Below are 16,893 nucleotides of genomic sequence, written 5' to 3'. Positions count from 1 at the left end.
AAGTCCCTTCTTCCACATCTGAATCTGCCTGCATTCATCATTCCTTCTATTTCTGATGTTGAGGCTTTAAGGAGGGATGGAAGGATCTCAGCTTCTCATTTTTCCAATCTTAAATTCAGTTATTCACGTTTTGCAGTAATTTGCCATTTTAAAAAGAATACTCATTAAAATCCATCATAGTGTGAATGTCTCCTAAAAACACACACTTTTATATGCAGTTTTGACCAACATACACATTTTGTCAATCAATTTCCCTAATATAATACATTTTTGTATGTTATTTTCACTGATACCATCCTATACAGGTACACTTTCCTGTAATATATGCATTTTTATTGGTTGGAGAACTGCATTACAACATCTGGAAAAGTGTGAATTTCAAAGGATAGCTGTGCTTCAATTTGTGTATTGTTTAAAAGGTAAAGGGACCCCTGACCATTAGGCGCAGTCGTGACTGACTCTGGGGTTGCGGCGCTCATCTCACGTTATTGGCTAAGGGAGCCGGCGTACAGCTTCCAGGTCATGTGGCCAGCATGACAAAGCCACTTCTGGCGAACCAGAGCAGCACACGGAAATGCCGTTTACCTTCCCGCTGTAGCGGTTCCTATTTATCCAGCAGGAGCTGGAACCGAGCAACGGAAGCTCACCCCGTCGCGGGGATTCGAATATTGTTTAGGAAAGTGCAAATTTTATAGATTCAGCTTTAAATGCACACTGAATTAAATTTCTCCTCCAACCCTAGCCGTAGGTGTTGCTGCTTGTTGAGTGGAGCAAAACACAAAGAAATCCCAATGAGGACTGAGCATGCTCAGTGGGCACAGAATGCTGACTTACTGTTGGAAGTGGAATGGACCAGAAAACTGGGTGTGACGGGAAGTGAAATGGAGCGTTGTGGAGGAGGGCATGGCTGGCTGGCTGGCTGGCTGCCTGACAGGTGCAATGAACAGGAGAGCGCTGCAACGCAACATTTTGTTCCAGCCAGGCTCTTTACTTATAATATGAATAAAACAGAATGTTCAGTAGAATTGCAATGATCTGAAACACCTAGTCACCTAAATTCAGTGAGTAACTCATCTGTTGCCCCTTATCGGAACAGCCAGATTTATATGCTTTCTCTGAACAGTTTCTTCCAGCTGCAATTCTTTGGCTTCTCCCAGAATCCAGAGTTTGCAAAAGTTTAAGTGGACTGTTCTAAGTAGCTTTATAGGGAGCAGAACGCTATACTGTGACTGCCTTTTGCTTTCTGAGCCCTCAGCTGTGCCCTCAATACACTGTTTTCTGCTACCTTGAAGGCGAGAAACTTATTTTGTAGTTGTGTCCCTCAAACAGATGAAAATAGAGACACTCATAAAATCCTTAGATACAACTTTGATACAGTAAGACTATTCTTACAATAAGGACCACGCCCACCCCCTGTCCTCCAAAGCCTATTTATTAACTTAAGTGTTTATATCCCACCCTTTTTTTAAAAAAAAAAGGTTCCCAGGACACCTTCGACAACATCCCCAGCATTTTTCTCATTGGAAGATAATGACAGATTGAGGAGTTTGCTCCAAGAGACCTAACTGCAAAAATAAGGACTGCCCCAGGTATTATTTTGAAAAATAATAACAGAAAGCAACTATCAGTACTTAGGAAGGGAGCCCAGATTAGCACAAGCACAGTACATTATATTTTCATTTAATCCATGCTCAGATCCAATACTTTGGATGTCCCAGAGTTCCACTGAGATGGTTTTCTAAGCTGCAGGTCTATTATCCATTTTCTTTTGTTTGCCAATATTGAAGCCCTTTGGATGTTTTGAAGTTCAGTTGTTATTTCTCCTACATGCACACACACCTACTTAAGCCTTGAATGAAGCACGAACCACTCTTCCCTTAAGAGGCTGAGCGGGACGAAAGTTATTCACCATCTGGATTCTTTCATCTTCTTCTGTGGTGAAGAGGAGGGTACGGAATTTCTCCATCTGTAAATTCAGGGGGCTTGATATTACTTGCTTAGGATCAGTCGCGCCAGAGAAAGGAAAACGCAAATGGATTTAGGATGGCAATTTACATGTTGCCCAAAAAGTGGACCAAAGAGGACACAGGTTTGCATGGTATTTGCATACCCTAATTGATAGCTGAAAATATAGAAATAAATTAATTAACAAAGAAAGTGCAATCCATCTCACTGTAGAGGGAGGCTGTGACCAGGTGACATGACAGTCTGCTGTCCAGGTGCTAACAAGTGATGGGAAACTTCAAGTCTGCTTCTCTCTCTTCTTGGGCTTTTTTGTATACTGTATGTTCCTAAATAAAATAGCATTTTTGTGTGGGTGTGTCCAGGATTTTAAGAGCAGACAGCATGGGCCCTTTTGTGCAAAAACGGACAGCCCCCCCCCCCCCGCCCGCCACCCAAGATTTACCTGTTTGTCAGATATTCTGATGGCCTCCTTTAGCACTATCCAGGTCACACTCTCGTTAAGGGGAGGCGTTGTCAAGGATCCAGGATATGTCCAGTAATCTAAACAAGAGGGCAGGAGGCTGCTGGGGTCAAAAGACTTGAACTGGGCTTTGGTTCCCTGAGAAAAGCATGGGCATGGATTAGAAAATTAAAAATAGAAATTAAAGGTACAAACTAAATTGTTTTTACAAAACCTTCTGGAAGCTGCAAAAGCAAAGCTGTTGTTCTTGTCCAATGGCTGATCAAATACAGTGGTACAAACACAATTGGTTACGGAAGTCTGTACTTATCCTGAAGTGTACTTAACCTGAAGCGAACTTTCCCATTGAAAGTAATGGAAAGTGGATTAATCTGTTCCAGACGGGTCCGCGGAGTACTCAACCTGAAGTGTACTTAACTCGAGGTATGAGTGTAATTGGTTCCGGAAGTCCGCACTTAACCTGAAGTGTACTTAACCTGAAGCGAACTTTCCCATTGAAAGTTATGGAAAGTGGATTAATCTGTTCCAGACAGGTCTGCAGAGTACTTAAACTGAAAGTACTCAAACCGAGGTATGACTGTATTGGACTTAGCTAAAAAGGAGAAGGGAACTGGGGGGGGGGGGAATACATGACGTGCCATCATGGTGTAGTGGTTAACGTATTAGACTAGGACTTCACAAAATCCCAGGTGGGGGGAGGATTTATGGGAAGCATTGTGTCCTAATAATTTCAGTGGTCATATAATTATATCAGTGTTGATCAAGATTTATCTTTTGGGGAAGCAGATTTGTTGCACAAGCTGAATTTGTTAGTGTATAGTTGAATCCCACCCAAAAACAGTGACAGTCTGAAGTACCCTAAGCACAGAAATGAATTGGTTATCAATGCAATGGGTGTGGGATAGGTGTAATGGGATGATGATGATAATGATATTTATTTATATGCTGCCTTTTCCACAGACTGGGACTCAAGGTGGCTTACACAAATTGTAACCGCATAGATAAAATACAAAACGCTAAAAACAAAATATAATAGTCTAAAAGCAATTAAACAATGATAGAATTAAAACAATATAAAAACAAATCCATTAAAATACAGATAGTAAAAGCAGCACAGCGCTATTAAAAGGACTTTTCTTAAGAAACAGTCAGTTCGCCAAAGCCTGCTAGAATAAAACAGACTTCACCTGCTGGCAGAAGGACGTGGAGGAGGGAGCCAATCTGGCCTCCTTAGGAAGGGAGTTCCAAAGTCTGGGAGCAGCCACCGAGAAGGCTCTCCCCTGCGTGCCCCACCAACCCACTCCCACTGGCATCCTGGCTGCCACATTCAATCTAGACCAATTGGAGTTTCTGGACAGTCTTCCATGACACAAAACAAACTTTGCATTTGTATTTTAAACTTACTTTAAATTTGACCATGTACAAGGCGTCTGTCAATCTGTTCATACTGGCATGTTCTTCTCCAATCTAAGAGTTTAAAATGAGAGAGATGCCTAAGAATGTGGATTTTGGGGGAAAAGTAAGAGTTTCAACAATCCAGGAGCTGCCAATCTCTACCACCAATTTGTTTCCCAGCCCCCCAGCCGGGGGTCTGGGTAATTTCCGGGTTATCCAGCATATGTGGGGGTTGGGCTAGCTCTGGAGAACATACGTTCAAGCAGATAGCCCACCCCCCTTTTCACCGCCGCTGGAGAGGGAGGGCAATGACGGCCCCTGGGTGAATGGTCAATGCTTCCCCCCAGACCCCTTTAATGGGAATCCTGGTATCGCCGCCGCAATGGGGGCGGGGGGTCACCTCCCCCTCGCCCCCCCTTTGGTAAATGTCTAAAGGATTCCGCCCAAGGCCTGCAACCGCCAAAGTTGTGACGAATTGCTACGGGAAAGGCAAAACCTGCCAATGCAGGGAAAGTCCTTTCTGGCCCTTCAACCCAAAACCTGCCTTGTCATAGCAGCGCCTGCGTGCGTGTTCGCCTGCGGAAGAAAAAGAGGTTAACCTGCAATGTAAGCATTAATTTTGGGGAGTGGAGGGTGGGAAAGCTCTGGAGACATTGACTGTTTCCCAGGTATGTCTCACCTTCTGCTGTGGGCACTGGATGGTTACCTCCTCCTACCTGGCCAACCCCCCTGGCAACACCCCCCCCCGGCTGGATTGGACGGCTGGCTGTGTGGGAGGAGACCACAGGTATCCAGCTTTGGAAGGTGGTGCCAGCCTCCGAACTGCTGGAGGCTGCCTGAGGCTCCCAGGGTGCTACGCACGACCACGCAAAACGCACACCCCTTTTATATGGGAAACGGCCATTCCCCCTCAAACAGGGATTATTCAGCTGTGATTCCTGCCCTGCAGGTGGGTGAACATGATGATCTTTGCAGCCCTTTCCAACCCTACACTTCTATGTATATGGCTCTTACCTCTAAGAAAACACCAATCACTGCTAAGCCATCTGGAGCCGCCGCTGCCTCTTCAAAGGTCACATATTTCTTGGCATTCCAGTGAACTAAATGGAGCTGGGGAGACAAGGCAAACACCAGTATTCAGGGGCAGCACACCCTGTTCCGTCACTTGAGGCAAAGCAGAAAGTGCTGCCCTGCTCTGACATCACTCCTGCCGCCACCAGGGCCATCATACCTGCCACTGCTGTCTGCACCGCATGCTCTGCCAAATCAGTTGCTGATGGAGAAGTGGCAGCTCCATCAGTGCTGATTTCAAGTGAAATTGTGCCAATTTCGGGAGAGATCTCACCCAAAATTGGCACTGGTGCTGACCCTGCTTCTCCATCGCTGGTGTGATTTCTGGAGACCACAGAAATCTGACATCCTATGATTTTCTCTGCAACCCCACCACAAATTTATATATTAAAAAAGGGGGTTTAAAAGACACCCAAAATTAATGACTTGCCTCGCAAGGAAAAGGGTTGCCATCGATGGTATGCTCTGATCCGGAGTCTTGGCTTGCCCCCCAATGAAAATGGAATTGTTTCAGCCTGTAAGGATCTTCCAGTGGCCCTCCATTGACCGCTGCAACCAAGAAGACAGACAGAAAACTGGCAACTGGCTTCCATGAAGCTGACCCTATTATACATCCCTCCACCCACCTCAATAGCTCTAACAGGGAAAATCCCCAGGTGCAACAAAACAAGGCTTGGTTTCCTTTCGATAAGTGATAAGACGTCTTTGCAATACTGTATCTGCTTTATTTACAGATAGTATTCACATTGCCAGAAGGGCTCCCGGAATTGCTTACAGATAAATAAGCACAGTCCCTGCTCCTCAGGCTTACAGTCTAAAAAGACACAGCACGAAAAGGAAAAGGAAATGTACAGGGAGGGAGGAGGAAAACAAGCAAACCCAGGCAGCGTATTATTGACACTGCAAGGTTCTTATAAGTTGCTTACAAAAAAGAGAGAAGAGAAACAGTTTCTCTTCAACAAGAACAGAGCAGTAAAAGAAAATGCCAGACTCCATCCGGATATAACTAAGTACAGTGCCATCTACTGTTTGAACTAAATAATGAACTAAATACTGTACCGTAAATTCACAATGAAATGCAACCCCAAAGGTTAGAGAGAGATCCCCAAATATCAACCTCTAGCTCAGGACTGTCTATACCAGGGGTGCCCAAACTTTTTTCAAAGAGGGCTAGATTTGATGAAGTAAACATGCATGAGAGCTGTTATGTACTGAGCTGAATCCTAGAACAATAGGATTCAGAATCAGCGGGAGCTACCCAATCCAACTCCAGGTGGAAGTGAATCCGCAACCTGATTGGCCTGCTGGAGCAGCCAATCAGGCGGCTGGCAGAAGTGAATCTGCTACCTGATTGGCCTGTAGGAGCAGCCAATCAGGCTGCAGGCAGAAGTCAATCCACAATATAATTGGCCCACAGGTGTAGCCCTGAAGTAGCCAATCACGCAAGGCCCATTGTGTAAATAAGGTATATAAGCAGATGGTTTTGGGAAAAGAGCGATTCTTCTTCTCCTCTTCTCCTTGATGACTATGAGCTGAATAAAGAGCATGAAATTCACTCTCGACTCCGAGTACATTTCACTGGCGACGAGGATGGGATCCTGCTGAGCTGACCGCCACCACGCACTGCACCGCAGCACCGCCACCTGCTGCACCGCTGCATCGCACCGTGCATCCAGGCTTCAGCTCCAGGACCCAAGGAACCCAGAATGGCAACCGACAGCAGCTTCTCGCCATTCAAACCAGCATCAGGAGACTGGGAAGGGTACGCCGCCCGTTTCAACTTCCTCCTGCAAGCGAAAGAAGTCACCAACGATGCCATGAAGAGGGCGACATTCTTCAGCGTCTGTGGAGAGGAGACGTTTGAAATCGCCCGGGCTCTCCTTGCACCTAGAGATGTCGCTACCGTCTCTTACAAAACAATAATGGAACGGCTGAAGGAGCACTTCTCACCACAGCCCTCGGTGGTAGCTTGCCGAAATGCCTTCTACGCAAAGCGGCAAGCCCCGGGGGAAACCATAACTGGGTTTGTGACCTCCCTCCGCCAAGCCGCCTGGCTATGCAACTTCTCAGATTTGGAGAACATGCTTCGTGACCGCCTCGTTGGTGGCCTGAGGGACGAGATGTTGCAACGACGCCTCTACGCCAAAAAAGACCTCACGTTCCAGATTGCTCTGGAGGAAGCCCTGGCAACCGAAGCCGCCGAGAGGTCAACGCAAGAGGCACGACCGGCCCCGCCATCCCAACCGAGGGTCTACCACGAAGACCTCACCGACGAATCCGAATTTGACAGGGAGGAAGTACACCGAGTACAGCGGCGCACTCAAGCAGCACACACACCACAGCAGCCTCGACGAGAAGGAGGGAACTGTGCAAGCTGCGGGGAGAACCACGAGAGGAGGACCTGTCGTTTCCGCAACGCAGAGTGCAGGCAGTGCAGAAAATTGGGACACATCACCCGGGTGTGTCGGGCTCGACTCACCCGTCGACAAGCATCAGATGACCGACCCAGGAGCCCCAGGTCACACGGCACCATGCACCAAGGCAACTCGACGGAGATCACGGACTACCAGGTATTCCAGTTGCCCCATCCCAGCACAGAGAAAATTTATATAGAGGTACAGATAGAGGGAGCCCCATGCCGCATGGAGCTGGACACGGGTTCAACTCTATCCATAATCTCGGCCCGAACATTAAGGGAACTGTGCCCTAATGGGGGTCCCAAACTAAGGCCGGCCCCATTCACCCTCCGGGACTTCCAGAAACGTAAGGTCCCTACAATGGGGGTGGGGACCTTCAGGGTGCAATATCGAGGGCGAAAGCAACAATTGGACTTGCTGGTAGTTAAGGGCCCCTACGTTAGCTTACTGGGACTGGCATGGTTTGGACCTCTGGGGCTAGCCGTTACCGGGGTGAACCGCACTAGCTTACAAGTGGACGTGGACGCCATATGCAAAGAGTTTCCAGGGGTTTTCGATGGGGCATTGGGACGATATACAGGACCCCCCATTGCCCTACAGCTAGACCCCGCTGTACGACCCATCAGGCACAAGGCCCGCCGGGTCCCGTTCGCCCTGAAACCCCGCATAGACGAGGAATTGGACCGGCTCGTGGAGCAAGGAGTGCTGGAGCCGGTGCCCAACGCCCCCTGGGAAACTCCAATTGTCACACCCGTCAAGCCTAATGGTTCGGTCCGCATCTGTGCAGACTACAAATGCACCATAAACAAGGCTCTCACGGCCCATGCATACCCAGTGCCAGTGGTCAGCCATGTCCTCGCCACCCTGGCTGGGTCAAAAATCTTTGGCAAACTGGACTTGGCCCAAGCGTATCAACAGTTGCCTGTGGACGAAGCCACAGCAGAGGCTCAGACGATTGTGACGCACAGAGGGGCATTCAGAGTAAAGCGGCTGCAATTTGGCGTTAGCGTGGCACCAGGCATATTCCAGAATCTAATGGACTCTCTCCTTAAAGGGATTCCTGGCGTCACCCCCTTCTTCGATGATGTACTGATCGCCGGGCCCACACCAGAGGAATTTGAGGACCGCCTCCGCTCCGTCCTGCACCGTTTCCAGACGGCGGGCCTCAAGGTGAAGCGGGAAAAGTGTTTACTGGGAGTGCCGCAGGTGGACTTTCTGGGATTTAAGGTGGACGCAGAAGGGGTCCATCCAACCGGTGACAAGGTACGGGCCATTTGTGAGGCCCCAGCGCCCAAGAGCAAGCCCGAACTTCAGTCATTCTTGGGACTATTGAACTTTTACCATGCCTTCCTTCCCCATAAGGCAGCGGTAGCGGAGCCCCTACACAGACTCCTAGATAAAAGGGCCCCTTGGGTGTGGGGCCAGCGACAAAGGGCCGCATTCCAGGCAGTCAAGGACTTGCTCGTCTCGAACTCGGTCTTGGCACACTTCGACGAGAGGCTGCCAGTGGTGCTGGCATGCGACGCCTCTCCCTATGGCATCGGCGCTGTCCTGGGACACCAACTCCCAGATGGAAGAGAGGTGCCAGTGGCATACTTCTCCCAGACGCTTGCTGCAGCCGAACGAAACTACTCACAGATTGACAAGGAGGGTCTGGCAATCGTGAAGGGCGTAAAAAAATTCCATGATTTCTTGTACGGGCGGCCCTTTACCATAGTGACTGATCACAAGCCGTTGCTTGGCCTGTTTGCCCCCGAGAAGCAGACCCCCCAAGTGTTGTCTCCACGTGTCCTCAGGTGGTCAATTTTCCTTGCCGGCTACCAGTATGCACTAATCCACCGCCCTGGGAAGGCGATGGGCCACGCAGACGCCCTCAGCAGGCTACCACTACCAGAAACAGGCCCCGACCCAGCGCCTGCGCAAGAGGTTATGACCCTGGAGCTGCTTCCCGACCGACCCATTCAGGCACAAGAAGTTGCGCACCATTCCACAAAAGATAGGGTCATCTCCCGGGTCCTGGACTGGGTGTGGCGAGGATGGCCCAGCAGCAGCCCCGGGCCAGAATTCGCTGGCTACACAAACCGCAAACATGAACTGTCGGCCCACAAGGGGTGCCTGTTATGGGGAAGCAGGGTTGTTGTTCCCCAGCCCCTCCGCAAAAGGGTCCTCACAGCCCTACACGAGACACACCCAGGGGTAGTGAGGATGAAGGCCCTTGCCAGGAGTTATGTGTGGTGGCCAGGGATTGACAGAGAGATAGAGGCCTGGGTACAACACTGCCAGACCTGCCAAGAATCCCGCCCGGATCCCCCAAGGGCCCCAGTCCAGCCCTGGGAGTCCGCCCGACATCCATGGTCACGCTTGCACGTGGACTTCGCTGGCCCCTTCCAGGGAAAAACATTCTTCATAGTGGTGGATTCCTACACCAAATGGCTGGAGGTCGCACTGGTACCGTCCACTTCTACGGCGGCAGCCATCCGGGTACTACGTAAGCTTTTTGCAACCCACGGGCTCCCTGATACCCTCGTCTCGGACAATGGAACCGCATTCACGTCAGAGGAGTTCCAGACCTTCACAGCGCAGAACGCCATCCGCCACTCCGCTCAGCACCATTCCACCCTGCCACCAATGGCCAAGCGGAGCGCATGGTGCGGACCACCAAGGACAGCCTCCGCCGCATGACACAAGGGGACTGGGAATACCGCCTTGCCGCATTTCTTCTAGCACAGCACAGCACCCCAAGCACAACGACGGGCCGGAGCCCAGCTGAACTACTAATGGGCCGGCGCCTTGCAACTAGACTGGACCGACTTCATCCCGACAGAGCTCAGGATGAGGTAGTGGTGGGGAAAGGCAGGAACCCCCGGACATTTGTGGCCCAGGACGCAGTGTACGCAAAGAATTTTGGGGCAGGCCCAGCATGGGTACCCGCCACAGTCACCAAGGTGACCGGTCCCGTGTCGTACGAGGTACTAACGGAAGGGGGGCAATGTTGGCGCCGCCACTGCGACCAGCTACGGCGACGATTCCCAGGAGGAACCCGGGAGGAGAGCGGGACAGAGGGGTCCCAAGGGGACAGCAGGGCAGTGAGGCCTGTAGAGCGAGAGGGGTGGGCAGGGGAAGCAGAAGCAGTAGGCACAGAGGGGCGCCCCGAGGCTGGAAGGACACCGGAACCAGAGCCACAACCTAGTGGTTCAGTGGCGCCAGACCAGACAGCCCCGGCACAGCCAGCAGCCTCGGAACACGAGCCAGAACCAGAACCCCTGACCAAGGAACACCCCAGGCCACAACGCACACGGAGGCGGCCAGCAGACCTTGGGGACTACGAATGCAACTTCCCGGGCAGGACTGGAAGTTAGAGGGGAGGGGTGTTATGTACTGAGCTGAATCCTAGAACAATAGGATTCAGAATCAGCGGGAGCTACCCAATCCAACTCCAGGTGGAAGTGAATCCGCAACCTGATTGGCCTGCTGGAGCAGCCAATCAGGCGGCTGGCAGAAGTGAATCTGCTACCTGATTGGCCTGTAGGAGCAGCCAATCAGGCTGCAGGCAGAAGTCAATCCACAATATAATTGGCCCACAGGTGTAGCCCTGAAGTAGCCAATCACGCAAGGCCCATTGTGTAAATAAGGTATATAAGCAGATGGTTTTGGGAAAAGAGCGATTCTTCTTCTCCTCTTCTCCTTGATGACTATGAGCTGAATAAAGAGCATGAAATTCACTCTCGACTCCGAGTACATTTCAAGAGCCGACCAAAATTGTTGACTTTTTTAGGGTTGAAGTTGTTGAGCTTTTTTTTTTTGCGAAACAGACTTTGGACATGTCTGGTCTATACTCTCCTAGATTTCAGCAGGCAGGAATCTTTCACAGTTAGGGATTGAATTTGGGACCCTTTGCATGTCAAGCTTGTGCTCTACTACTGGGCTGCAGTGCTTCCTACAAGATGTTAGGGCAGAAGGCGCAATGCAGGCACTGTGGTAAGTGCCGCCCCCTGCAGTGTGGCACCCAGTGTGCCCCCCCCATAGCTATGCCTCTGTGTTGTGGACACTCCCACCCTGCCAAGAGGGCACACCTGGAGCCAAGCCTGAGTGATGACAACCCAGTGCAAACTGAAAGTGTGCACTAGAAGAACTTGTGATATCGCAGACCAGACTTCCCCAACCTCAGGTCTTCAAGATGTTGTTGGACTACAACTTCCATCATCCCTGACCATGGGCGTAGTCGGGATTTTTGTTAGACGGCAGTCCTTTTGTTAGGGGGACAGAACTTCAGTTTGCTGTGTATTTTTATTGATTTAGGAGAAGCAGCTGCCCCCCCCCAGCTATGCCCATGTCCCTGACCACTGACCATGCTGGCTGGGGCCATATAATGCACAAGCATATACTGAACCAAGGATTTGACCTCATGCATTATTGCAGCACAGAAGCACCCTTCCTAAGCTTAAGTGAGAATGGATTCATTACAGCCCCGTGCATTGTCACTAAATACCACTGTAAATGAAGAATTCGCTGAACGACATCTACTACTATTCTTCACAAGTTAAGTCTTACGTATTCCAAAGGCTGCAACTTAATACTGTACTTCATAATTGGCACCATGGACGTTCCTCACCTGTCACTGGAGACTCAGCTGCTCTGTAACTATAGCTTTTAAGGCATCTTTCCTGGCTGGAAAAAACCTGGAACAGCACCATACTAGTGTGTAGGCACAGACAAAAGAAGTGTGGGACACTTCTGCTCCCCACAGACACAAATTCAATGTGCCAGCAAAGTTTCCCTAGCAGTTCTCCCCTGTCCCACGTATCTGATTGATCTGGCTTTTTTCTTCTTCCCCTAATTCCAGTGTTGCCCCAAGTATAGAGAGAGTTGCTTGTGGGTGTGATGGTGGAAGGTAAGGGAAGGATTAACTCTTTCTCCTTGTGCTGTTTTCCCAAAGAAATTCACCAATCAAGAAAACCCTTTCAGGTGCAGCCTGCAGTAAAATGCTGCGGTGTGGGTATTCCGTTCCCTTCTCCATCCCACTTGGTTTTTCCATTTTGTTCTCTAATAGCCAGCCTGTGTTCTGCAGCCACTGAGCATGGGGTCACACCCACACCATACATGGCTTCCTCAAAGAATCTTGGGAAATGTCGTTTGTAAAGGTTGTTGGGAATTGTAGCTCTGCGAGGGGCAAGCTACTGTTCCCAGGATTCTCTGGGGGAAGCAATAGGCTTTAAGTGTATGGTGTCCTCATTGGACTGTGTTTGCTCTTACCTTCCCATCCTGGCTTTCTAAATAATGTTTGGTACTTCTGCAAACTTTATAGTTCCTCCAAGCTCACTGATACCTCCCTCCTTTTGCATGGATGGTGCCATTTTCACCCCTGAATGATCCACACTCACCTCTGCACTTTGAAAATAGAGGGAATTGTTTGTTACATGTTAATATCATTTCTCTACCAAGGGGGCTTAGAGGAAAGTAAACCTTGTTCCTTCCTCTCTTTTTCATGCAAATCTCTCCTAAGAAGCACATTTTTGTGTACAGTTTTGACTACTGTACACATTTTTGCAATCCTAGCACAATGCATTTTTCGATGTTATTTTCACTAATTTATTCATTTTATGCACACTTTCCCCCAAATACATGCATTTTCTGAATAAGTATGAACTTTGAACAATGGTTGTATTTCAGTTCTCATATTATTTTGGAAAGTGTCTATTTGACAGATAGATTCTGCTTTAAATGTGAACTTAGTTGACACCTCCCCCCCCGGCCCCCACACTCACTGAACATAACATGCACCACTCACCTGTTTTGTCATCAACATCCTTAAAGTCTACCATGACTGAATGCCCATTGTTGGAGATGTCGATAGATGAGCACGATTCATATGAAACGCTAAGGGGCTTCAGGCAGGGGTCATATATGGCTTGTGTGGGGATTATATCAATTGGAGACTGGTGATTTCCTTGGGCAATGGGGTAGGACTTGTACCACTCAGGAGGTCCTTTGAGAAGGGAAAAGGGAAAAAGGGAAAGACTGTTACATCATTCTTACCTTCAGACACTGTGAGGTGGCTTTTTATTTATTTATCCTCAGAAGGATTTTGGGTACTGCCTTCCGTCATTTACAGGGGGCAAACTAAAGCTTGTCTCAGTAAGACCTTATATGGAAAAACCCGAACTAATCAGACTAGTAGAACGTTATTTTACTGACTAGGTAACTTTAGTGAAATACAGCAGGCAAAAGGCATTAGAACCATTGGCACATCTTGTTCAGTGTTGCCTACACCAGGGTGGGGAACTGTAGCCCTCCAGGTGTTGCTTCTGGAGCACAGCTCCAGAATGCAGCAACCAGGGACTTTTCTGAACACACCATTTCTAGTGGCATAGTTGCTGTGCATTTTTTCCAGATTTTTTTGCATGCTGCTGCATGACATCACCAATATTCAGCTAGTTTTCTGGAATAATGTAATAAAAAAAATTGTTCCTACCACAAAAAACCTGACTTTTGTGAAAGAACTGCAATGGAGCCCTCAATATTTTCATTTATGTGGCATGTGCACAAACACCATCCCAGTTTCTGTATAGCTGGTGGACATGGTTTGGGAGACACCTGTTCTGCACCCCTTCCCTTGGGCAACTGCCCACTGTCAGCATACAAGCTCCATTCAGGAGATGAGGTTGAGGATTCTGAGTGAGGTGGGGAATTTCATGCAGTCTCAGCAGCATTTCCATGGAAGACAAGCCAGTGGGGCCAGTGCTTCCATGACTTGAGGACATTACACTGACTCAGAGGACTCCATTGCAGAAGCTCCAGTAGAACCAGAATCTCTGCCTCTCTCTTGGAGCTGAGGCCCTTTAACTGAAAGCAGAGAACTCTTGCTCCTATATAGGGCTCAGACTCAGGCTAAGTGTTCCTCAAGTGATGCAGGAGGTCTGCTTTGCTTGCACAGTCAGCCTAAACCCTGCACACAAGGCAGATTAGCGTTGCCTACCCTGCTGCAGAGGCCAGTGCTTGCAGCAGGACAATTGCTCCATCTCCAATGTATTGTCTACATTGCCTGGCAAACAGAGGTCTTCCCTACCACCTGGTGCCCCAGAGATGCCAGGGACTGGATCTTGGAATTTTACATATGCAAAGTATTATGTGCTGGTCTGCCTTGGAGATATGGCTCCTTCCATGTGCAGCTGTCTTGCTTTTTCCTAGCATTATCATCCACAGTTTTTCTGTGAACTGTTGTGTTTTTTTGAACAGTGAACACACATGAAGCTGTTTCACACTGAGGTATCTGGACCATTTAGTTCAGCACATATATGCTTTCTGGGAGAGGCTCTCCAATGCAAACAACTTTCCCAGGCCTGTTACTTGGAAACCTTTCACACGAGAAGCCAAGAATTCGCCCTGAGCATGCAAACCTCTAATGTGTTCCACCATTGGTCCATGAAAATGCCATTTTGAGCTACCTTCATTCACCCTCCTGATGACAATCTGATGACAGAAGTAGCCACGTAGCCCTTTTAAATAATGGTAAACACCAGAATTGCTATGCTCCCCCACCCACACTCAGTCATTTTGTGAGGACATATTTTCTATAGATTTACTTTAATGCTGTGCACTTTCCCCTGATCAATGCTAGAGCATGCATTTTCTCTCCAGTTTTGCTCCCACGAAAAGGCTACCCCATTTTCCATTTGCATGCCGACTAATGTTTGATTAGCATACAGGTACATATTGCTGACTAGCAGGTTATCTGGAAAGGCCCTTAAAGGGGGCACAGGTCATGAACAAAGGTCAGTAGACCTGGTGTCTTTGCCCTTCTCTAATGAAGAATAAACTTACAAGAAGATGCTGTAAAGGCAAGTCATGCTTTCGACCCAGCATGCAGAAAGGCAATGAATCTTGTGGCTCTTCCGAGCAATAATTGAACAGTTGCTTATTGTTACAGGTAGGTAGCCGTGTTGGTCTGAGTCGAAGCAAAATAAAAAAATTCCTTCAGTAGCACCTTAAAGACCAACTAAGTTTTTATTTTGGTATGAGCTCATACCAAAATAAAAACTTAGTTGCTTATTGGTTAACCACTTAAGCGCCTGTTGCACTTTGCCTATTTGCTAGGAAAGATGGCATGCAATCGGCATCTGCAAGGAGTACAGCAATAAGTGTAATAAGCAGAAGAGCGGAGAAAGGATGGGATGGATTCAAAGCAGAAGGGGAAGGGTCTGCATATAACCTACCATCTTTCTGCCCATATCCCCAGCAGTTATGACTGGTCATTATGTAGGCTGATTCCGTTCTGCTTTGCTGCCAGCTCTTTTAATCCGAGCTGCTGCAGCTTACCTGCCTTTATAATAGCTCACTTGTGGGACAGTGTCAGTCTCTTAAAGAGGCAGCAGTAGTTCCTGATCCTGAGTCCACTGTGTACAAGTAGGACTGTTTAAAACATGATCCCAGAAAATGAGATACCCAGTTAGGTGGGGGTTTGTGATGGGGGATTTGGAATTCTACGCATACCCTTTTGAATTCACTCATGGCAAATATTAGGCAGGTGCTCTCTCTATTGTCTTTTCAGCACCTACAGAAGATATTCCTGTCCCAATGAGCCTTTTAAGTAGAGACCTTCCTCTGCATCTGTATTGAAATTGTTTTTATATGTTTTAATTTGTTATCGTTTGTTTGTTTGCCACCCTGGGCTCCTTTGGGAGAAAGGACAGGATGTTGTTGTTGTTGTTGATGATGATAATGATACATAATGCCACCCACACAGCTCCTTTAATTTTGCTGGTCTTCCATAAGGGCTATTGAAGCAACAACGATTGTGTGCAACATAGGTTGATTCAGTGCATCTTCTAGTCAGTGCCTCTTAAAAAGAGTTAAAACATATTACATTCACAGGAATAGGGTGGGCCTTGAAAACACACATCTCAGGTGTCAAAGGCCAGGGTAAAGAGATACATCATCAGTCACCGAAAGAGAATGCTTTCTCCCAGGACCCCTGGCTCTGCCCAAATTTGTAGGGAAATGGAACCACCTAGAGCCCCCCCCCCCGTTTATATTATTAATAATAATAATCATGAACTGACATGGAAAAATTAGAAACTGAAAGAAACCAAAATTGACAGTTTTGCCTGGACACATGTGAAGCATTTCCAGGCCCACCAGCATAGCTCCATCGTTCATTTGCATCCTGCAAGTAGAAGGCTGTAGTTCTATAGTCATTTACTTGGGAGTAAGGCCCACAGAACTCAATGGGGCTTACATGTACAATTGTGCAGTAAAAGGGGAGAACTTTGATTCATGTCCCCCACTTTGGGGCCTGTCCTTGGAGGGGCAATTTAACTTGGTAAAGAGACGTTAGTTCCTTCTATATTTGTTATCTCTTATGTGACATATGATAAAATAAGTCACTATAACCGAAAAAGTTAATGAGAAACACCATTCAGCCTGGAACCTCTGAAATATGTGAGGAAGCAGATATGAAGTGCAATACAGCAGGGAAGATTAAACCTACAGTATAATCATAACCACTAGCCATTGATAGCCTTGTTCCCCCATGGTATTTGTCTAATATTTTAAAGCTGTCCAGGTTGGCAGCCATCACTACATCTA

The 16,893-nt window shown here is 48.2% G+C and overlaps 1 protein-coding gene across 1 annotated transcript; it reads right to left on the bottom strand.

Moving 5' to 3' along the window:
• Window positions 1-621: 621 nt before the first annotated feature.
• On the bottom strand, window positions 622-15,585 carry CA7 (carbonic anhydrase 7). Its single transcript, XM_035119127.2, has 7 exons — window positions 15,522-15,585; window positions 13,097-13,294; window positions 5,322-5,440; window positions 4,835-4,930; window positions 3,830-3,892; window positions 2,408-2,563; window positions 622-1,966 (listed from the first exon to the last, which is right to left on the bottom strand). The coding sequence occupies exons 1-7, from the start codon at window positions 15,559-15,561 to the stop codon at window positions 1,844-1,846; spliced, it is 795 nt and encodes a 264-aa protein (XP_034975018.2). The 5' UTR covers window positions 15,562-15,585; the 3' UTR covers window positions 622-1,843.
• Window positions 15,586-16,893: the final 1,308 nt, after the last annotated feature.

Source organism: Zootoca vivipara, chromosome 6, assembly GCF_963506605.1.
Source record: "Zootoca vivipara chromosome 6, rZooViv1.1, whole genome shotgun sequence".
NCBI classification, from domain to species: Eukaryota; Metazoa; Chordata; class Lepidosauria; order Squamata; family Lacertidae; genus Zootoca; species Zootoca vivipara.
The sequence above is the reverse complement of the archived record's forward strand: the minus strand, read 5'-3'. Positions and strand labels throughout refer to the sequence as shown.